General features: G+C 33.5%; 6 protein-coding genes across 6 annotated transcripts; 5 read left to right on the top strand and 1 right to left on the bottom strand.

Annotated features, from left to right (window-relative positions):
* Window positions 1-1,146: 1,146 nt before the first annotated feature.
* On the top strand, window positions 1,147-4,254 carry BX664DRAFT_268532 (phosphatidylserine decarboxylase-domain-containing protein; the record flags this gene model as incomplete). The annotated part of the gene is made up of 7 exons (XM_051541000.1): window positions 1,147-1,294; window positions 1,387-2,058; window positions 2,503-2,884; window positions 3,000-3,054; window positions 3,169-3,298; window positions 3,367-3,760; window positions 3,822-4,254. The coding sequence occupies 7 exons, from the start codon at window positions 1,147-1,149 to the stop codon at window positions 4,252-4,254; spliced, it is 2,214 nt and encodes a 737-aa protein (XP_051397269.1).
* A 2,403-nt stretch (window positions 4,255-6,657) lies between these two features.
* BX664DRAFT_285937 (Aldehyde/histidinol dehydrogenase) lies at window positions 6,658-9,020 on the top strand. The gene is made up of 6 exons (XM_051541694.1): window positions 6,658-6,847; window positions 6,942-6,991; window positions 7,080-7,323; window positions 7,426-7,609; window positions 7,735-8,278; window positions 8,344-9,020. The coding sequence occupies exons 1-6, from the start codon at window positions 6,715-6,717 to the stop codon at window positions 8,962-8,964; spliced, it is 1,776 nt and encodes a 591-aa protein (XP_051397268.1). The 5' UTR covers window positions 6,658-6,714; the 3' UTR covers window positions 8,965-9,020.
* An 853-nt stretch (window positions 9,021-9,873) lies between these two features.
* Window positions 9,874-12,048, bottom strand: BX664DRAFT_341106 (general substrate transporter). The gene is made up of 3 exons (XM_051546937.1): window positions 11,881-12,048; window positions 11,495-11,794; window positions 9,874-11,398 (listed from the first exon to the last, which is right to left on the bottom strand). Exons 1-3 carry the CDS (start codon window positions 11,959-11,961, stop codon window positions 10,142-10,144), a joined length of 1,638 nt encoding a protein of 545 aa, XP_051397267.1. The 5' UTR covers window positions 11,962-12,048; the 3' UTR covers window positions 9,874-10,141.
* Window positions 12,049-13,316: 1,268 nt separating this feature from the next.
* BX664DRAFT_341104 (6-phosphofructo-2-kinase-domain-containing protein) lies at window positions 13,317-15,956 on the top strand. Its single transcript, XM_051546936.1, has 12 exons — window positions 13,317-13,654; window positions 13,725-13,772; window positions 13,845-13,924; window positions 13,999-14,207; window positions 14,266-14,344; window positions 14,406-14,661; window positions 14,716-14,789; window positions 14,848-15,150; window positions 15,213-15,245; window positions 15,314-15,431; window positions 15,512-15,668; window positions 15,727-15,956. The coding sequence occupies exons 1-12, from the start codon at window positions 13,387-13,389 to the stop codon at window positions 15,812-15,814; spliced, it is 1,713 nt and encodes a 570-aa protein (XP_051397266.1). The 5' UTR covers window positions 13,317-13,386; the 3' UTR covers window positions 15,815-15,956.
* Window positions 15,957-15,980: 24 nt separating this feature from the next.
* BX664DRAFT_388662 (C9orf72-like protein family-domain-containing protein) lies at window positions 15,981-18,880 on the top strand (the record flags this gene model as incomplete). The annotated part of the gene is made up of 8 exons (XM_051549486.1): window positions 15,981-16,821; window positions 16,911-17,350; window positions 17,420-17,524; window positions 17,600-17,661; window positions 17,743-17,929; window positions 17,988-18,217; window positions 18,310-18,579; window positions 18,763-18,880. The coding sequence occupies exons 1-8, from the start codon at window positions 16,023-16,025 to the stop codon at window positions 18,878-18,880; spliced, it is 2,211 nt and encodes a 736-aa protein (XP_051397265.1). The 5' UTR covers window positions 15,981-16,022.
* Window positions 18,881-20,858: 1,978 nt separating this feature from the next.
* On the top strand, window positions 20,859-22,700 carry BX664DRAFT_341100 (kinase-like domain-containing protein). The gene is made up of 5 exons (XM_051546935.1): window positions 20,859-21,186; window positions 21,262-21,822; window positions 21,883-22,111; window positions 22,196-22,265; window positions 22,333-22,700. Exons 1-5 carry the CDS (start codon window positions 20,996-20,998, stop codon window positions 22,608-22,610), a joined length of 1,329 nt encoding a protein of 442 aa, XP_051397264.1. The 5' UTR covers window positions 20,859-20,995; the 3' UTR covers window positions 22,611-22,700.
* The last annotated feature ends 56 nt before the right edge of the window (window positions 22,701-22,756 follow it).

The following is a 22,756-nucleotide window of genomic DNA, read 5'->3' as shown; positions in this document are numbered from 1 at the left end:
TTGGTGCTAGACATTTGACTTTGAACGATGTAAATATATGATTATATAAACCTTGAAAGGACGACTTTCCACCTATATTGATCTCTCTCTCTCTTTTTTTTTTTTTTTTAAAAAAAAAAATAGGAAGCAACACTGAATCCATATGCTCTTGTCAGTTGTGCAGGACGTAGAGAACGCACACATGTTATCAAGCAAACTGCTGACCCAGAATGGTCTACAACCTTTGATTTCTCTTTGGCTTCTATCCTTGGTCACAGGCGGAAACAAATGGCTCTCACTCAAGGTGTCACAATAACTGTATGCAGTAAAGATCGGTTCAAATCTGTCTTTTTGGGTCAATATCGTCTTTCATTACAAGAAATGATGGCTTATCAACAATCAAGCAATAAGGTAAGAATTCTTGAAATGCAGAAATAAAAAAATAAAAAAAAAGGGATATCTTGTTAAGAGCAAGAGAGAGAGAGAGAGAGAGAAGGGGGGGGGTTTACGGGAATGGTGGGAAATGCGAAGTTATTTTGGTGTGCTTTTTGTCGGCAACACGTGCTGGATACTTGATTTAAAACTAAGCTGTATGTTATTTATATTTAATTTGGGTAATAGGCAAAATGGTATCCTTTACAAACTACGCACAGACGACGACGAAAATTTGGATTACGACGAAAACCAAAGGTGTCAGCTCCAGATAGTCAAAATAGTACAGATAATGAACTGATGGTAGGTGATGGAACAACAACTCCAACAAGTGATATCAACTTCAAAATCGGTTTATTGGTCAATAACCATCATGGATTTATCGATGATACTGTATCATTTGCTGAAATGGAACAAACATGGGATATGGTATGGAATCATCTGACAACAATTTTTGCTTCATCATCATCAGAGACGGGACTTTATACCGATGATGCCTTGCCTTTGGAAATGGATCAGCTTCACCTCCATCAGCCACTACTCTCTGATGACGAAACTCCAAGCGAATCATCCGATCGAGGTATACAGATACGTAGTAGTCGTGGTACCACAGCAGCTGATGGGACTATCTCAGGCTTAGCTCATTCTACTACTGATGATAAGCCATCAAGACGTCGACGCTTTAGACGCAAAAAGGTAGTGAATTCTTCGACAAATACAACTGGTAAATCTGTTATGGATGGTACAAACACAAAGAAGAAACGATTACGACGATTTAGAAGACGACGACCCAAGGAACACATTGCTGAATTTAGATCTGATGTTGTTGGTATCATGTTTTTAGAAATCTGTCATGCCAATGATTTACCTCCAGAAAGAAATGGTAAAACAAACAAACAAAAAATCAAAACAAACAAAAAAAAAAAAGGTTGAACTTTTTTTTTTGACTGATCTATTTTTATTATTTATTATTAGTGACTCGAACAAGCTTTGATATGGATCCCTTTGTGATTGTGACATTTGGTGCATCTACCTTCCGAACAAGATCTATTAGACACAATTTGAATCCAGTGTGGAATGAAAAACTCTTTTTTCATGTTCGACATCATGAATCTAACTATAAACTCAAATTCGCACTTTATGACAGGGACAAATTCTCAGGCAATGACTTGGTAGCATCACAACAAGTACCTATTATTGATATTATTGAACAATCCAAAGAACGAAGACGTAATCAGCTCTCAGAATCTTACCAAGCTTTATCACCCGATGCTATTGATGTGGATATGGATCTCAATACGATCGCTTTGAAAATGTTTAAAGAAGATAAATGGCAAAACAAGCATCAACCAACTTTGACCTTACGTGCCAAATTCGTACCTTATGTGGAAATTCGAAAAATGTTTTGGTTGGCGTTGGCAAAAACATATGATATTGATGAAAATGGAACCATGAGCAAGCTGGAAGTACAGGCCATGTTGGAAAGTTTAGGCTCTACCATTACTGAAGCAACTCTAGATGACTTTTGGCGACAGCATGGCAAGGATCCTAACAATGAATCGGATGAAATCTCTATGGATGATCTTGCGCAAAGTTTGGAAGATTTTATGCTTTCATCGGTGACTGATGATGATGAAATCATTGTTGGTTCGGCTACTCCTCCATTGACTGATACTTTAGTTTCAAACACTGCCGATTCAAGATTACAAGAACAAGGTAAATATATATATATATATATATATATATGGGACGAAAAAAGAAGGGAGGGATCAATAGAGATAACTCAATACAATCCTTTTTTTTTAATTAATTATTATTATCATTGTTTTGGAATAGGTTCACCTACTTCTACTACAAATGCAATAAAAACAACGACAGTATCAGCGGAACCTGCAACAACAGCAACAACATCAACAATAACAACAAACAATACATTGTTTCCTTCTGATGATGACCCTTGCTTTGGTGATGAGCCTACTGCTTCGGATAGTGACTCGGATTCTGACGATCTCATATATACTGATGCTCTGGAATCTTCATTTTCTGATGGTGAGGAAGAAGAATCTGATATGGATCTTGATATGGAAGAAGACGATGATGATCTGGAAGCACTACAAGAAGCACAAGGTATTCAATTCATGGGATCATCATCACCTACTCGACTAGAAATATCTGATTCCTCTGGAAATACATCGGACGCTATGCAACCTTCATCTTTACCGACATCTCTCAACACCACTACTCAACCAATGCCAGTATACCCTCAACAAAAGGTTAAAACAACAATGGTTCATCAACAACATGAAAAAGTAATTCGATTAACCGAATGTCCTATTTGTCATCGACCTAATCTTTCACGACGTGCTCAAATGGACATTGTTACTCACGTTGCTACATGTGCGGCAAACGATTGGACAACAGTAGATCGGTTTTTAATGGGCAATTTTATCACGGAACAGTATGCTCAAAGAAAGTAAGTGTATTACAGCCAAATGGAGTCACATTATTTTAATGATAATTATTGACTAACTATCTTTCTTTTCTTTTCTTTTTTTTCTTTTTTCTTATTAATATTGATGGATAAATAGATGGTTTGTCAAATTGGTCAGCAAAGTTGGTTATGGAAAATATGCTCCTGGAAGGGTAAAGAAAGAAATTATCAAAAATTGATGTATTTTTTTTTCTCTCCTTTTTTTCTGTCTCTCATACACTCAAATCAAATACTCATTCATTTTATACTATATTAAATATACATAGAATAATGCAAATATTATTGTCCAAGATAGGAAAAGTGGTCAGTTGATTGAAGAACGAATGAGTGTTTATATTCGACTTGGCATGCGTCTGGTATACAAAGGCATGAAGACTGGAATTCAATCAAAAACAGGTAAGGATTGAAAAAAAAAAAAAAAAAGTTGATGATTCTCATATGATTTTTTTTTTTTTTTTGAAAAGCCAAACGAGTCTTAGCCAATATGACAGTTCGACAAGGAAAACGATTTGACTCCCCACAAAGTGCACGCGAAATCCCAGCATTTATCAAATTCCATCGTCTAGATATGTCAGAAGTGTTAGAACCATTGGACCATTTCAAAACATTCAATGAATTCTTTTATCGAAAACTGAAACCTGATGCTCGACCTTGTGAATATCCTGATGATCCCAAGGTAGTTGTGAGTCCGGCAGATTGTCGTATGATGGCATTCCAAACAATAGATCAAGCAACCAAGATATGGATCAAGGGATTGGACTTTACTGTTGCAAAACTATTGGATGATGTCAACTATGCTCGACATTTTGAAGGTGGTTCGTTGGCTATTTTTCGTTTAGCTCCTCAAGATTATCACCGGTAAGTTGAAAAAAAAAAGTTGAGTCTTGTATCCATTTATTTATTTATTTATTTGGAATAGATTCCATATTCCAGTCGATGGAGTGATTACAGAAACGAAACATTTGGAAGGTCAATATTATACGGTGAATCCTATGGCTATTCGGACCACATTGGATGTATATGGAGACAATGCAAGGTCGATTGTACGTATGGACACTGAACAATTTGGCAAGGTGGCAATTGTATGTATTGGGGCAATGATGGTTGGATCAATTATCTTGACGGCAGAAACGAATGTACCATTAAGACGTACTGATGAATTGGGTTATTTCGCCTTTGGTGGAAGCACTTTGGTGGTTATCTGGGAAAAAGACGCTATCCAGATGGATCAAGACTTGTTGGAGAATTCGGAAAAATCTTTGGAATCTTTGGTCAGAGTTGGTGAAAGAATAGCTTCTGCATCTACTATCCCTTCCCCTTCCATGGCTTCCTCGACTGCTTCTTCTCCATGATTCTTTCTATATATTTTCTAGATTAGTTTATTCTTTTTTTGTATAGATAGATATTGAATAAAGATTATATAATAAACTGTTCGGGATATCATTGATAATGATGGAATGTGTTGATGATGGTTGAACGATTGAATGATGCCAATGAAGATAACTTATGACTTTTTTTAAATATTCATCCATTTTCATGCTTTATCATTAGACTGACAAAAGCATGTATTACAGGATTTGACAAAGAGTGATGAGCAAACCACATCCCTTTTTCTGGTAATCAATATCTCTCAACAGACAGTATTAGTGTTAACAATATATTCCAAACCTTGAATCTATTCTGTCAGGCTAGTTGATGAACCTGTCAATTCAAACAATTAAAAATAAAAAAGCGTGATATACAGTGTTTTCAAGGTTTTTTGTCGTGTCACAAGAAAATGCTTTTCGTGATGTTATCAAATAAAATATCGTACTTTCCCAAAATGAATGGCGCATTACCACTTTTTCAGATATCGCTCCAGAGATGGCGGTAGAGAACATTAAAAACACACAACACATTGATGATAACTTGTTTATTAATAATAAAAGACACAAAAGAAAAGTAACATAAGCTTTTCATATTTTTAGCAGCTTTGGGTGTTGTCCATTCTTTTTTAGGTATCAATTGATTGATGATTCATGATTGAAGATTCATGATTGATGATATGTGATAACGGATGATTGTATATTGGATGACTGTATGATGGATGATATGTGATAATGGATGATTATATGTTGGATGATTGTACGATTGTATGATGGATGATGAAACATTGTCGTCAATCACTGTACAAATTTCTGCTAAAATACAAAATACTTCATTCTAGTTATCTTCTGACAGAATAACATTTTCTTTTTTTTCTTTTCTTTTTTTCTTTGAAAAATGTCAAAACACTCTTTTATCAGCCAACATGATAAATCAATATAATAATGATGATTCATCACATCAATGGAAATTAAAAAATGGCAATAACAAGTATGCTGTGCACAATCATACTATCATTTAAAATAGAACAACTAAAAAAAAAAAAAAGGAATCTAGTCATTAAACTAAAACACGGCAAAAACAAGTCAGTACCATGTATCACTTAGTACATAAATATTGTAATAATAGAATTTAATGTAGAACATCTATGTAATTAACTTTATTATAAAGAGAGAAATGTTGCTAATACTAAAAAAAAGAAAAAAAATGATGAAGTAGATACTAAAAATAATAAAGTAGATGATAAATTAAATACAATAGAAAGAGAGAAATGTTGTTAATACTAAAAAAAACGATGAAGTAGATACTAAAAATAATAAAGTAGATGATAAATTAGATACAATATAAAGAGAGAAATGTTGCTAATACTAAAAAAAAATGATGAAGTAGATACTAAAAATAATAAAGTAGATACTAAAAAAGACAAATGATAAATTAAATACAATAGAAAGAGAGAAATGTTGTTAATACTAAAAAAAAAATGATGATGAATTAGATACAATATAAAGATAGAAATGTTGCTAATATTTTTTAAAAAAAGATGATAAAACTTGCTTACATCTTGTCTCATCATTTTATCTACTAAAATTAGCTCATAATTGCAGGGGTGATTCATTTTCTTATAAAAGGATCTCTTTGATTTAACTTTTTTTTATTTCTTTACATTACATTCATCTTACGGGTCTGCCTTTTGGCTTACCTGCCTGCTTTTTGGTCTGCCTTCTTTTTTTTTTTTTTGCCTATCTTTTTATTTACAAGTATTCTTTAATGGTTTAATCACCGTTGTCTCAATCACTCTTTTTTTTTGTCTATCTTTTTATTTACAAGTTTTCTTTAATGGTTTAATCACCGTTGTCTCAATCACTCTTTTTTTTGTCTATCTTTTTATTTACAAGTTTTCTTTAATGGTTTAAACACTGTTGGTTCAATCAATTTAACAACTTAACAATTCAACAAATTCCGGGATGGTTATCGCCATCCTACTTTCGCTACGGCGATCACGTTACACTTAAATGGTAAGCTAGTGAAATATTTTTATCTGGATAAGTATTACTCATTTTTTATTTTTTTTTTTTTATATGTTAACTTGGTGAACTCAATTGGTGGATTTCTTTTTTTTTTTTTTTTGATTGCTCTTTTTTTTTTCATGATATCTATTTTCTTATATTCTCTATTTGATTATGCGACAATTATATTTTTTTTTCTGTCATTTATTTTCTATCCTTATTATATTTTATTTCCTATTTTGCGCCATCTTATTCTTTGAATTCCGTCATTTATTATTGAATAAAGTGTATGATTGGCTATCTTTTTTCGGTGGTCCTCTGGATTTTTTTTCCCTTCCGAACTTTTTTTTTTTTTTTTTTTGTAGAATTCTCTTTTCTTTTCTTTTCTTTTCTTTTTTTTTTTCCATCATCTCTTGCTTTCAAGTGGAATTGATTGACAGGATGGATGCGTTAGAATCTCAATGGACTCCGTATCAACTGATGTCACTTAGTGTGGGTGCTCTTATCAGTTGGTTGTTACTTTCTTACCTTAGCAAACCTGGTGTAAAGAAGTTCACGGTGCCTGTTCCCGAAGGTAAAGATACAAAAATAAGGTGATATAGTACCCTTTCTCAGAATGAACTAATTTTACCTTTTTTTTTTCTCCTGTAAATTTTGTATCCACGTAGCTGCTGATCCTAAATGGAAAGGACCTATACTAGAACATCCTGTTATACGCGTAAGTGTGTGTATATGAGAAAGAGAAAATAAAAGTACTTCATCACCTGATATTGTCTCATTATTATTACATGTTTTTTTATTCATAGGATCCTTCTGACCCTTCTACTGTTATTTGTTACGATCCTGCTACTGGTTATTTGATTGACAAGATCCCTGCACCTACAGTGGCAGATGTTCATGATGCTTTGGAAAGAACACGGGCAGCACAAGAAAAATGGTCCAAGACGACTTTTGATCAACGTCGAGCGGTTTTGAATAGTCTATTGACCTTTGTGTTGGATAATCAAGAAACAATTTGTAGAGTGGGTGCTCGTGATACTGGCAAAACTAGTATGTACAATTCAAACTACAAAAAAAAAAAAAAAAAAAAAGGTGTGTTACATAGTTGTACTAATCATTCCATTATTTTTATTTGGGGTGTGATCTGATTAGTGGTGGATGCTTCTTTAGGTGAAGTGATTACTACTTGTGCAAAACTTCGATGGACAATTGATAATGGTGAACAAACTTTGGCAGATGATTATAGAAGTCCTGGCATGATGATGATGTACAAACATGCCAAAATTGTGTATCAGCCTATGGGTGTTGTTGCTGCGTTGGTTAGTTGGAATTATCCGTAAGTAAAATAATAAAATAGAGTGATTTTGTGAGGGGAAATGTAAGAATGTGAACTAAAACCTTTTCATTTTATTTTACTTTTTTTTTTTTAAAAAAAAAAATAAAAATGATATTATTCTCTAGTTTCCATAATACCATTGGACCTGTTATTTCTGCATTAATGTCTGGGAATGGGATTATCGTCAAGTCTTCCGAATATGTGGCATGGTCTTCTCAATATTATTTATCTATTATTCGTAAATGCTTGGAAATCCATGGTCATGATCCTGAATTGGTTCAATTTTTGACTGGATTTGCAGATGTGGGTGAAGCTGTGGTAAAATCTGGTGTAGATCATGTTACTTTTATTGGTTCTCCAGCTGTGGGCAAAATTGTTCAACGAACTGCTTCTGATATCTTGGTACCTTGTGTTTTGGAACTGGGTGGCAAGGATTGTGCTATTGTTTTGAAAGATACTGATTTATCTCAAGCTATCCCGGTCTTAATGCGCGGTGTTTTCCAAAATTGTGGTCAAAACTGTGTAGGGATTGAACGTATCATTTTGGCTGAAGAGATCTATGATCAAGTAGTGAATGAAATGCAAACTCGTATTGGAAAACTTCGACAAGGTGCTGTAATGACTGATGGTGATGATGTTGATTGTGGTGCCATGACTATGGGTAATCAAGTAAGTCAAATAAAAAAAAAAGAGAGAGAGAGAATATCAAGCTGATGTATATAATTTTGACATAGTTTGAAAAGTTGGAAGGATTGGTGGAAGAAGCTGTATCTCGTGGTGCTCGATTATTATGTGGTGGCAAACGATATCAACATCCTATTCATACTCATGGTCAATACTTTGAACCTACATTACTAGTGGATGTGACGACGGATATGGCTATCGCTAATAATGAAACTTTTGCTCCCATTATGGTGGTGATGAAACATCAAGGACCTGAAGATGCTCTCCGTATTGCCAATGCATGTCCTTTTGGTCTTGGATCCTCAGTATTTTCTGGTGATAAGAGTGTGGCGGAAAAGCTTGCTCTCAAACTCAAAGTAGGCATGTCTAATGTGAATGATTTCGGTGTGAACTATTTATGTCAAAGTCTTCCATTTGGTGGTGTGGGTATCTCTGGTTATGGACGATTTGCTGGACCTGAAGGACTTCGAGGATTATGTGTTCCTAAAGCCGTCACTATTGATCGGATTCCTGGTGTCAAGACACCGATCCCTCCTATTTTGGATTATCCCGTCAAGAGTGCTTGGATTAGCTATGGCTTTGTACAAAACTTGATTCATACGATTTACAACCCGGATTTAGTGGCCAAGATCAAAGCAGTCGTTGGATTGGCCAAGGCTAATCTTCAATAGTTTCCAGTATTATTATTATTTATATGTGATCTAATAAAGAGACAAATCAACAAATCATCTATTTTTTTTTAATTGTGTTTGAAAGTGATGAATAATCCTATAAACATTATACTGCTTAGTTTTTTTTTTTTTTTTTTTCTAGGGACCAACGGGAAATTCAGTCGATCCATATGACAGGACTGGTACACCAATAAGTGATTGATTCTCCGCAAGCATGTGGTTTTCCTAAAGAAGAGTATCCTTCTTGAATTCAAGAACAAAAGAATAATCCTAATGAGTCATCAATAAAGAAGTGGGGGGGTAGATTGTGGAGTGAAAATGATCCATAGAAATATCGCGGGGAACATCTTTAAAAAAAAAAAAAAAGACAACAGAATGATAAAAAAAAAAAAAAAAGTTAAGGGATAATAGATCCATATTTGTACAACGTTGTTCAATGGGGGGAGCAAACGGAACATAAACTTTATCTTTGTTTAGATTTTGCCACCATTTCTTTTTTTATACACTGACTTTTTTTTTTTATGAAATATCTAAATTTGACTAAAAATCAAATGGCAAAAAAAAAATTTTTTTTAGACAAATCAAAAGAAAGAAAAAGATCAGATCATCATAGTTTCTTTTTTTTTTTTTTTTGCTCACTAATATCCTCAGAAGAATCAAAAAGAGATTCATTTTTTTCATTGAAAGACATAATGATTATCATCATAGTCATTTTTATCATAAGATCAATGTAACAACATTTGTTTAGGAAGGAACGGGAAAACATCATCCGTTCTAGATTGCTTTATATATTACAATACCCGACCATATAATCATCTGAATGACAAACTGAAACCGGCCCCAACCTATACCCCGTGGGACTAGATGAATCAATCACTGCATGTGTTGCTGACAAAAAAAAAAAAATTGTTTATTGTTGATCAAAATGGCAAGTGGTTTTATTTGTTTCTATTGATGTGAAGATAGTACAAACATAATAAGGGGAAGAAATACATATTAGATGATAACAAAAAAGGGAGGATGACAAAAAAAAAATGGATGGAGAAGTAAAAAATAAGTGGATATAAAATAGATCTAAAACAAAGCTAAACTAAAAAAGAATAATAATAGTAATAATAATAATAATAAAAATAATAAAAAAAAGAGTCATTCTAATCAATAGAATTCATCATCCTTTTTACTTGAAGTTGGGACCCTTCTTTTCTTCAGTATAGTTTTGCTTAATTTCAGCAGCAGCAGTATCATCACGAGGTTTTTCGGTATGAGGAGTAACACCAGAGAAGTTCGATGGCATACGACGAGAATCAGGTCGTTGACTGTAATGAGAGCGAGGACGTTGAGCAAGAGATTCAGCATCATGCTTAGAGTCGTACAGAGAAGTACCACCAATACCAGTAGCAGTGGATCGAGCATCTTCTTGAACTTCTTCGGTAGCAAACAAGACTTCGATTTCTTCCAAAGACTTACCCATGGTTTCAGGGTACCAGAGATAGATAGGGATCAAGAAGAGAGCATTAAGAATAGCAAACATGATGAAAGTCCAGAATTTAGCATATTGGAAGAGTACAGGAGTGATTTCAGCCACAACAAAGTTACCAAGCCAGTTGGCACCAGTACTCATAGAGTTACCCTTGGCACGCATACCAGTAGAGAAAATTTCTGAGGGATACAACCATGCAAGACCCAACCAGGCAGCACCAAACACAAAGTTGTAAAGGAATACACCAACGATGACACCAGGAGAAGCATTTGGATGACCGTTTTCAACACCCCATTGACAAATACCAACAAGAAGTAAAGTAACCATTTGGAAAAACAAACCCAAGTACATAAGCTTACGACGACCCCATCGTTCAATTGTATAGATAGGAGTAATAGCACCAATAGTATATACAATAGCATCCACACCAGCCATCATCATAGCCATACTTTGAGTAAAACCAGCATTCATAAACACATCAGTCAAATAGTAAGAGATAGCGTTGATACCACCGAATTGTTGAATAAGTTGACCACCCATACCAAGCAAAACTCTGTAACGATTGTTGAACTTGCCCTTGGTGAATAATTCCTTGTAACTTGAGATACCAGTACGACGTTCCAATTCAATACCGTCACGAATTTCTTCCCATTCAGCGATACAACGAGGATGAGTAGTGTCTTCATCAGTCCAGAGTCGAGCAAGAACAACCTTGGATTCTTCTTCATAACCGTGAGCTTGTAACCAACGAGGAGTTTCGGGAAGAATGAAAGAAGCAATACCAAGAATAATAGCAAATACCATTTGGAAAGCCAAAGGGAAACGCCATGCTACTGGACTGTCAACAAAGTAGAGACCGAATTCAATCCAATAAGCAATAGCAACACCAACAGCTAATAAACAAGCTTCGAAAGCGACGTGAGCACCTCGAGACTTGGGAGGAGACAATTCAGCCTAATTGATTGAAGTAAAAAAAAAAAAAAAAAAAGGAAAAGAAAAAAAGAATAAGTACCTGAGTTCAAATATTTAAGACAGATTGTTTAAACTTACTTGATAAACAGGAATAGTGGCAGTATTCATACCATTACCAACACCAGTAATGATACGAGCAGCAATCATCATACCAACGTTAACAGAAGCAGTTTGTAAAATAGCACCAATGATAAGAATAAGACAACCATAACGAATAGTTTTACGACGACCAAGCATATCACCAATTTTACCGGTAGACAAAGCACCTGCCATACAACCAATTTCATAAAGGGCAACAATAGCACCTACCAAAGCAGAATTAGGATAACCCATTGTTCTTTTGAAATCTTCTGTAGCAATCACACCAGACATAACACCCTATTAGATAATCATAACAAAAATAATGACAATGATAAGTTTCTAATAGATCAAAAACTAAATTAATAATAATATTCATTACTTACTTGATCATAACCAAAGAGTAAGAACCCGCAACCGGCAAGAGCGGTTGATGCTCTGAATAAAGCATTTCCTTTCAACACCATAGTGGCTTTGATTATAAAAAAAGGAAAAAAGAAGAAGAAAAAAAAATAAAAAAAAAAGTAAAGAAGAACAAGAAACCGGAAAAAAAGGGACCTCTCCATTTATATAGGCAAGCGGTAATTGAAATGTACAATTGCCCTCTTACCCCCCAAACTTTCTTTTTAGAGTTTTTGATAACTCTATGCGCTTTAACCAAAAAGAAAAAAAAAGGGGGGAATGAAGCCGGAGATTACAATCATAACGTCATGGCAAAATGTTGGAAATATCATGATTGGTTGGGATACACCTGAGTTATTCTTTTCCAATTTTTTACCAGAGAAACGATACAAATTCATTCGATAGCGGTTCTAAAAACCAATCAAAGTCAAAGTTTCATTTCCATTGTAGAAAATATATATAATAGGACACATATCCAATGGTAAGCTGTAATTAAAAAAAAAAAAAAGAAAAAAGAAAAACTACAGAAAAAAAAAAAAAAAAAAAAAAAGAAACAAATAAACTTTTACCATTGGATCAAATCTTCATCATTTTCATAAAAAGGGCAAATAGAAATGTGATTGTAGTTCAGCCAATGAACTTGATTCTTACTTGTCAAGCCAAATCAAAATAGGTAACATCAAAGATTATATATATATCTTTATAATGGGTGTGTGTGAAAGTATGAGTGTGTACAAAAAAGAATATCAAACTAAACAAGTCTGTTTTTTTTTCAACATCATGTCGAATCTCAGTACAATACGTTTCTACAGTATCGGTTATCCAATTTAGCGTCAAAAAAAAGGCATCAGCATCGGAGTTCTGGCGATCCTCCTGGGGGGAGACTATCCCATGATAGCATACTAACCTAATCCAGTGTTCATCTTCTGTTTTTCCAAGGATAGAACAAAAAAAAAAAAAAAAAAAAAAAAAGAAGAGATAATGAACATGATGATGTTGATAAGAGAATGCAGTTCATGTTTACATTCAAATATAAACATAAACTGAAATGGTTGACTATATTTATCTATGTACGCGTGTGACTTCTTTGATAATGAAAAAAAGGGGGAGTTATATGCATGATTCTTTACTTTTTTTTCTTTTTTTAAAAAAAGATGAGAGTGAGAAAGAATACTATTATAAAAAACAATGAGATTAAAAGGGTTTATTTATTTTAGCTAATCATCAACTTTTGCTGGGTCATCATCATCTTAACATATGGATCAAAAATCATGCGAGATGACTTTTTGGTCAAGCCAAAAAAAGTTGCTTAAATCCTTTGCCCATTTTTCAATGACCGACTAGTTTGGTTGTTCTTGGGCGCAGGATTTCATCCCTGTCGATTTCCCTTTCTCACTTGTTTTCGTTTTTTTTTTTCTCTTTTTCTTTTTCTTTTTTTTTTTTCTGCTTTCCTTGTTTATTGACTTGACAATAAATTAATAATCTTTACCATGGATAGACGAAGAAGAAAAACTTTACCTGTAGTCAAAACTGATCATGACATTGAACATCCTGAAGATGAACTTTATACCATGACAGAAGAACCTGAAGAAGAGTATCAACAACAACAACCATTACCTCCTCCTCCTCCTGCTGCTACTACTACTCCTCAAGGTCATTGGGTTAAACTAGCCGAAGATGATAATACTTCTTATTTATTTAGACATAGTATTGGACTGGAAGAAATCCCTGGTGTAGTGCAGACTTTAAAACCTCCGAGTAAGCTTTTCAAGATGAAAAAAAAAAAAAAAAAGATCGTATATTCATTTTTTTTTTCTCTTCAATTTAGAAAATGCCAAAGAACGACCTTTAGATAGTAAGTTGGCTATCATTATGGGTAAGATACACGTCATACAATTTTTTATATGATTTTATTTTGACTTTTTTTTTGTTTGTTTTGTAAATTTAGTCGGGTTACCTGCTCGAGGAAAAAGTTACATTGTCAAAAAACTTCGACGTTATCTTAATTGGCTTCAATATGAAACAAGGGTAAGTAAAAAATAAACGAATAAGATTTAACTGAAGGTATTGATTGCTTTTTTTTTTTTTTTTTGTTCAATTAGGTATTCAATGTGGGCAATACTCGACGAGACCAACGAACAGCAGATATGGATCAATCAGCCAGCTTTTTCGACCCAGATAATAAGGACATGAAACGAATGCGTGATGAATTGGCCATGAATGTATTGGAACAACTAATTGATTGGTTGAAAAGTGGTCATCGGTCTTCTGTAGCCATTCATGATGCAACAAATTCCACTATTGATCGCAGGTAAGAAATTATAATATGATATTTGATATGATTTGGCTGATGATTGATATATTTATAGAAAATTACTGATAGATCGACTGCGAAAAGAACCATCGATAAAGATTCTTTTGATGGAATCTGTTTGTACTGACCAAAAGGTAAATGAAGCCATTATCAATACCAATAATGTATTTATTTATCTATTTTGAAATCATATAGGTATTAGAAAGGAATTTTAGGCTCAAGTTATTAGGACCAGATTACAAGGATAAAGATCCATGCAAGGCATTAGCTGATTTCAGGTCTAGAGTGGCCAACTATGAACGTGCTTATGAACCATTAGGAGACTGGGAAGAAGAACGTGATCTACAATATTGCAAAATGATCAATGTTGGGAAAAAAGTGGTGGCTTACAATATCTCTGGTTATCTGGCAGGACAATGTATCTTCTATCTTATGAATTTCAACTTATCTGGTAAGATTACAGCATTGCATATATTGATCCTGTAATGATTCATGTTATTTTTAGAACGACAAATATTTGTGACAAGACATGGTCAAAGTACGGATAATTTAGAAGATCGAATTGGTGGCGATGCCTCGGTTAGTTTTATATGAAAAAAAAAAATAATGAAATACTAAAACTTTTCCCATTATGTAGTTGACACCTTTAGGAAGAAAATTCGGCAAGGCATTAGAAAAATTCATTGGAGAACAACGCAAATCATTTGCTATCGATTTGGCCAAAAGCAAATATGAACAGGAACAAAAATGGGAGTCGTATGGTTTGGATTCTTTGGACTTGACTGATGGGTCCAAAGATAAGGACAAGGAAACAACACATGATATTATCAACTCTCAAGCCGAAGCCATCTCATCCTCACAATTCACTATATGGACAAGTATGTTAAAACGTTCAACGGAAACAGCAGAGACTTTTAATGTAGAGGATTACGATATCAAGGTAAAAAAAAAGAAAAAGATGAACTGGGTTGTTACTAAATTCTTTTTTTTTTTTCTTTATAGCACATTCGATTCTTGAATGAAATCAATTCTGGGGTAATTTCAAAATACAAAAAAAAAAAAAGGAAGAAACGTCATCTCATCTATTACTACTGTATCTATAGGATCGCGAACGTATGACATATGAAGAAATCAAACAACAGTACCCTGATGAATTTAAAGCACGACAAGAAAACAAACTTTATTATCGATACCCTGGAATGGGAGGTGAATCCTATATTGGTAAGTATATTATTATTATTTATTATTATTATTATTATTATTATTATTTCTTGGTTTCAAATGTGTTTGTGCTTTTATAGATGTGATCCATAGACTTCAACCCTTGATTATTGAACTGGAAAGAATGACCCAATCATGTTTAATCATTACACATCGAGTGGTGCTACGTATTATCCTTGGATACCTTTTAGACTGGTCAAGAGAAGAAATGCCTCATATGTTGGTACCATTACATACGTAAGTTGAGATTTAGTACTATATTATATGAATACCTATTGAACAATTATATATATAGAGTATATGAACTTCGTCCTAAACCTTATGGATCTCAATTGAAGAAATGGAAATACGTAGAAGAAAAGGATACTTTTGAAGAGTTTTAGTTACATATAGTTATTTAGTTTAGTTCATTTTGTATTTTAATATATATTGTAACAATGCTTTGGCCTTTCCCCACAAAATCTGCGGTGTTTCAACACTGCGTTTTCTATATCTTTTCGAAATTCTTTTTTTTTTCCTTCTTTCTTTCCTTCTTTTTTTTTTTTTTTTCTTCGTCTTTGATTTAATAAATATAAAAACAAAGGTGAATTGATGTCTCGTTCATATGATTCTTCTTCCAAACATGCCCGTTTAACCAAATCGAAAGCAACCGAATCAACAACTGCTATCCAACCCTTGGAAATCACAACTACTGCTGTCGTCACTGGAAGTGGAGCTATGAAACCTTCTAGTCGTAGCTTAGAAGATAGAAAACCATCCTTGATGCCTTCAAGCCACTTTCAATCTATTATTGGAACTTCTTCTACTCCAGTTGATACCTTGACCGCCTCAACATCAAGTGATAATAATTACAATGGTAAAACCGACACCAGCAACACTATTAGCGATCTGCCAATCTCGAGTCATACAGATAACCAAGCTCAAACCAATACCCAATACCAACAACAGGAAAAACAGCACCATTACAAGCATGGTGAACAACAAAAAGGTGAACAATACCAACAACACCAAGAGGGACAGGATGAAGGACAACAAGAACAGAAAGAGCAAGAACAAGAACAGCACCAGCAACGACCACAATTACATTCACAACCAGAATCACTAGCAGAGTCACAAGCAGAACAACGACAACAACAACAACAAAATGAGTCACTTGATCTACATCGGAAGAAATCACAGCGCCATCATCACCACTTTATAAAATCGCCAGTATTCAATCAAGGAGATCTTTCTGCCAGTGTAGATACAGCAGCTTCTCCTCTTGTCTCTCCAATGGTCTCTGGTGCTTTATCTGCCACGGTGACGACTCTTGATACCGCATTTCCTGGTTTACCTCCTCCTATAGATGGTCCTTCTGAAGCAATGGCAGCTTTATATGATGTTGCCAACGGTACGTACAACAGCTCTTGATTTCATTTAACTAACTCAATTTTTTTCTTTGTATGGATGATACATATATTCTTTATATCTTTGTTTTAGAATCTGTCAAATCAAAACCAAATCGTAATACTACATCTGATACATTGGCTCAACTATTTGATTCCTCTTTCTTCTCTGCGATTCTTTTGGTACAATGGTCCAATGTGGTGGGCCCCAAAGTGAGTAAGGCATGGTCAGCGGAACCTATGGAACCTTCTTTATTGACAACAATTGCTCGACAAGTACTGAATGGTGAAATGGGAAGGACATTATCAGATATTGAACCCAAATGGTTGATCCTTCATCAGCAAGCTTTGGTGTGTACTGCATTTTTATTTCAAGATCCATCCTCCTTATCTCTCTGTAGTCTTGTCATGGTAGTACCTGTACGTTATCTGCGAAACTTTTCCAAGTACTTCAAGGTACTCTCCCAACGTGTTCCTCGTCAATTGATCGACGTTTTGGTCAGACTTCGGAAGCTATACCGCCGGCTCAATATTGTAAGAAAACTACTTTACTATAAATTTTGTCTTTTAACTATTATTCCTTCTTTTATATATATATAATAGTCATGGTCTATTACTCTTGATTATTTCGCCAATGTCCATCTCATTCCTTTTGTTCAATCTGTCATGGATTTGGAATCTGTCTCGTTACCCACTGAGTGGCTCAAGGTAAGATATATATATAGTCGATATTTATCGTTTTTTTTTTTTTTAACCTTTTGCCACTTACTTTTTATCAACTAGATCAGTCACACACTTTTGGCTAGAGACACGAAACCCATCATCAACGCTGATTTTCTTGCTCAGTAAGTTTTTTTTTTCTTTTGACCTTATAGGAGAAAGAGGGAAATTGATGTTTATTTATTTATTTATTTATTTTTTGTTAGAATCATTACTTCTCATTTACAAACTTATGGATCGACTTTATTAATCGGGAAAAACTTGACATTTATGAATACTGTGATCAACACCTTGGCATTGTTCTTATCCTCGGAAGAAAAAAGTCGCTCCAGTCATGCAAGAAAACATCACAAGTATATGCCTGACCTCTATTTACAAGGCCTTTTATTACAGGTAAATGATTCTGAAGTTCATCAATTTCTTTATCTTAACTTTTCCACTTGCTTATCAGGATATGGAAGATATGAAGATTCGATTGGAAACAGCGTTATTAAAGTCACCAGTACCTACGACACTTGTGGACCTCAACAAATTACAAGTCAAACAAACACTCCTTCAACCTGGATATCGTCAATTGATGTATCAATGCCATGATGTATTCTTAAATAGATTGGAGGATGATTTATATATGTATACGACCACTGGTGGAAACATCAAATCACATACTGAAAGTTCTCAGAAGTAAGTTCAGTAAAAAAAAAAAAAAAAAAAAAAAAAAAAAAAAAAAGAAAACAAATTATCTTACATTATGAATTTTATGATGATGATGATAGACGACCTTTAACGCTTCAACCAACAAAGGATATAGCACCCATGATACAATCATTATTGGATGAAACGTTCCAACTACCAACTAGGATGCGCGAAGCGTATATTCGACAATGGCGAAGGGGATTGATCAAACAAGCGACGGCACTGGTCAAGTTTATTGAAGATGAAACAAGTGCGATTCTAGCACAGTCATCCTCATCACCATCAACAGGCACCTCATCAGCAAATATGACTGAGTCTACGGTTTCAACATCATCATTAGTACCTTCATCGTCATCATCATCATCATCGACAGCAACTTCGGCTCCAGCAGCAGCAGCAACAACAACAACAACAACAACAACAACAACAGCAACAACAACTTCATCAGCAACTGCAACAGCGACTGCAACAGCAGCAACCGGATCACAAAGCAGCATTTCAATTCCAGTAGCAAGACAAGATGTTGTTCAAAGGATGATGGATGCTTTGGGTATCAATTCATGGCAAGATTTCTTGGTGATACTGACAACGGCAGATAAATTGCGACCTGGCATGGTGGGCTTTGTGGATTCATATTCAAATCGATTATAGTCATATCTTCGTTATCATAGTCTCTTCATACCATTTTACATATATATCATTCTTTATTTTCTTTTGTGTATTTTACTGTAAATAAAACATCAAACAAAATGAAAAGGTTGTTATTATTATTATTATTACTATTTGTTTATCAGCAGCAACGTCTCGTATTTAAACTTTGTTTTTATTTCTCGAATAGGGTTTGATCACAGAAAGTTTGTTTTCTCTCTGTATACACGTGCATTGATTACTTTAAATCTTGATCGTATCCTATAACATCACAAAGTATATATATATATATATATATATAATAATAATATCATTTGAGAATGAATATCTCTTCAGAAAGTGACATGATTAAAATAATATTCATCACATATCTATATATTACTATCATCTTGGTAAACTTATCTTCATAAAAAAAAAAAAAATCGGATAAAGAAGAAATATCGGGCTTTTGTTGTTTTTTTTCGGGGGAGAGGAGATGTTCCGTAAATAAGAATTGGGGGGACGAGGAAACCAAGGGACCCATTATCCTAATGTTGTACTTGCCTGATGTCAAAAAAGAAGAAAAAAAAAAGGTGTTACATAACCAAAAGTTAGTTCATTTTCTGCTTTCTGCAAAAAAAAAAAAAAAAAAAAAAAAAAGGAAATCCTTCTTGTAGTTCTAAAGCTTTTTTTTTCCTATGAAAGTTAACGAACTAAGATCCTTTTCTTTTTTCTATGATTACTTCTTTTTTAGGATATTTTTTTTTCCTATGATGAAGATCAGTGTACTTTCTCTTTCTTATTAGCCAAACTACATATGAATGTCACACTAATATACTGTCAAATCTGGATCAAATCACAAATTGTCGACCAATTAAAGCGACCATCATGAACAATAACATACTCATTCTAACATTGTTTGACTGCCAAAAACGGTAATCATAGTAACAATATATATATATATATATAAAAGGGGGGAGTGAAAGGAATACGTACGGCGGCACATCAAAACTAGTACGATTACCCAGGCAAAGTTGAATGGACCTCCGTTTGAATTCATGTCAGGGTTCATGTCAAGAATGATCGGTTTGTGATCCCATTACTTTGCGTATAAAATGTGGCCCCCCTTTCTTTTTTTTTTAACGAAAAAATCATCATCATCAACCGCCATCTTTTTTCTTTTTTTTCATCAGTGATAAGAGCTACAGTATTGGTTTACTTTTTTCTTGTTAGTCTGCATGAATATCATCGATGATACGGTATATAAATTTTCTGATAATCAATCCATTATTTAAAATGAACATATTGAATGAAAGTTGAAAAGAAAAATTGGCTTGAGTACAGAACCTTATATGGATGATGGACTTATTTGGTAAGCGAAGTCAACTATTTTACTTCTTTTTTTTTTTTCTTTCGCATGATATGAAATTTCTCTCTTGGTTCCCTTCTCTCTTTCTTTCTTTAAATATGTTTATGGATGTAATCATTAATGAATAATAGGTGAATCTTTTATATAGTTTCTAATAACATGAATTTAAAAATATAAAACATTGGAAGAAAAAATAACAGTACAGTTTTATCATCCATTACAAAAATACAGTATCATTTTGTGATATTATTCTTTACACTTTATTTAATAATAAATGATAGAAAAAATAAGATGTCGCAAAAATAGGAAATAAAATGAAGTAAGAATAGAACAAAAAAAAAAAAAAAAAGATAAAAGAGTTTTAGCATAATCCAAATTGAATACAAGAAAAAGAAAAAGAAAAAAAAAGGAGTGATAGTAGTTCCATTAAGTACAAAAGATTTATATATATTTAGTTATCATATCCTTTTTATATATATATACATTTATTCTAACTTACCTGTATTAAATACATCCTCCTAAGAGGTGATCATATATTTATATATGTTTGGTTACGGAGTGCGAATTGATTACTTTTTGGGTGTTAACAAATTTTTTTTTTTGATCAAAAGGGTAAAAGAATAGCAGCGGGCCTTTTTTTTTTTTTTTCTTCACTTTATTATTATTCTCTAGAAAACCCACGATCTTTGTATTTTATTTATTTTTATATATATATACATTACATATATATATTATATATATTTTGCATGGCATTCAACTTTTTATAGGTAATGGATTCAGACAGTGATTATTCAGATTGTCATTCCATATATTCAGACGAAGAAGAAGGTTTGGAGGATTATAAAACTGGTGGCTATCATAAAGTTAGTCTTGGTGACACTTTACAACAAGGACGATACAAGATTCAATTAAAATTAGGTTGGGGTCATTTCTCTACTGTTTGGTTAGCTTATGATACAAAGTAAAAAGAAAAAGATGAAACCAAAAAAGATTTTTTTACTTTTTTTAATTCACTTTTGTGCATTTATTGTTTTAGGTTGAAGTGTCATGTTGCAGTCAAAATTGTAAAGTCTTCAAGGCGATTTACACAAGGTGCCAAAGAAGAAATTGCTTTATTAGAAAAGATTCAGTCCACCAATCCTACATCAGCCGGATATCAACATATTGCACAACTTTTGGATCATTTTGAACACGAAGGTGACAATGGTATACATGTTTGTATGGTATTTGAAGTGCTTGGGGAAAGTCTTTTGTCTTTGATCAAGAGGTTCAAATATCGTGGTGTTCCTGCTCCCGTGGTAAAAAAGGTGGCGACTCAAGTACTTTTGGGATTGGATTATTTACATCGTGAATGCGGTATTATACACACTGATCTCAAACCTGAAAATGTTTTAGTTTATGTCCCCAACGTAGAAACTGTATTACAGGAACGCTTTCATATACAAGGAGATACTATTATCAATGGAAATCAAGAAATGGAACAGGATATTACTATACTGGATCAAGTGGATACAACTGGATTAACCAAGAATCAAAAGAAGAAATTAAAAAAAAGGATAAAGAAAAAGTTAAAAAGACAACAACAAGGATCACCAAGGTAATTAATAAAAAAAAAGAAAAAGAAAAAAGAAACTTATTAACTTTTTCTCTATTATAGAAAGGATAAGAATGGAATTATTACATCATCTGTACTTGATTTTACTGCTGGAGACTTGGATGTCAATGTATATGAAAATATTATTGTCAAGATTGCAGACCTCGGGAATGCTTGCTGGACCAAGGATGAATGTACACATTTGATACAAACTCGAGAATATCGAAGTCCAGAGGTGATTCTTGGTGCTAGATGGAATGAAAAAACTGATCTATGGAGTTTTGCTTGTATGGTATGTAATCTACTTTATAAAATGTATATAGATATATATATATATATTTTGATATATTAAAAGTCTCACAACTTTATATTTTAGATATTTGAATTATTAACAGGTGAATTCCTATTTGATCCAAGACCTTCTTCGAAATATTCCAAAGATGATGGTAAAAGTCATATATATAAATAAATAATAATAATAAATACTGATGATTATATAATTATTTTAATTAGACCATATTGCACAAATGATAGAATTGATGGGTAACAATTTACCAACAAGATTGACACAAGATAGTGAATTCTCTCACGAATTTTTTGATCGACATGGAAATATGAAACATATCAAGAAACTACGGTACCGGGATTTACATGACGTATTGGAAGAAACATATCGTGACGGCCACCAACTTGAACTCCTGACTGATTTCCTTACTCCAATGTTACAACTTGATGATGACAATAGAGCAGGTGCTGCTATTATTATGAATCACAAATGGTTACACGAATGATCTGCTTCCTCCTTGACTGGTCTGTCATTCTTTTAGTTTAGTCTTTGATACTCCGTCAGCTGAAATAAAAAAAAAAAGCTTTTTTTTTTTGATCTCTTTCCTTTTTTCCTTTTTTCCTTTCTTTCTACCTTTTTATATTATATTTA

This window comes from Halteromyces radiatus (genome assembly GCF_025201355.1).
Source record: "Halteromyces radiatus strain CBS 162.75 chromosome Unknown BX664scaffold_8, whole genome shotgun sequence".
NCBI classification, from domain to species: Eukaryota; Fungi; Mucoromycota; class Mucoromycetes; order Mucorales; family Cunninghamellaceae; genus Halteromyces; species Halteromyces radiatus.
Note: the sequence above shows the minus strand (reverse complement) of the source record. Positions and strands in the feature narration are given on the sequence as shown.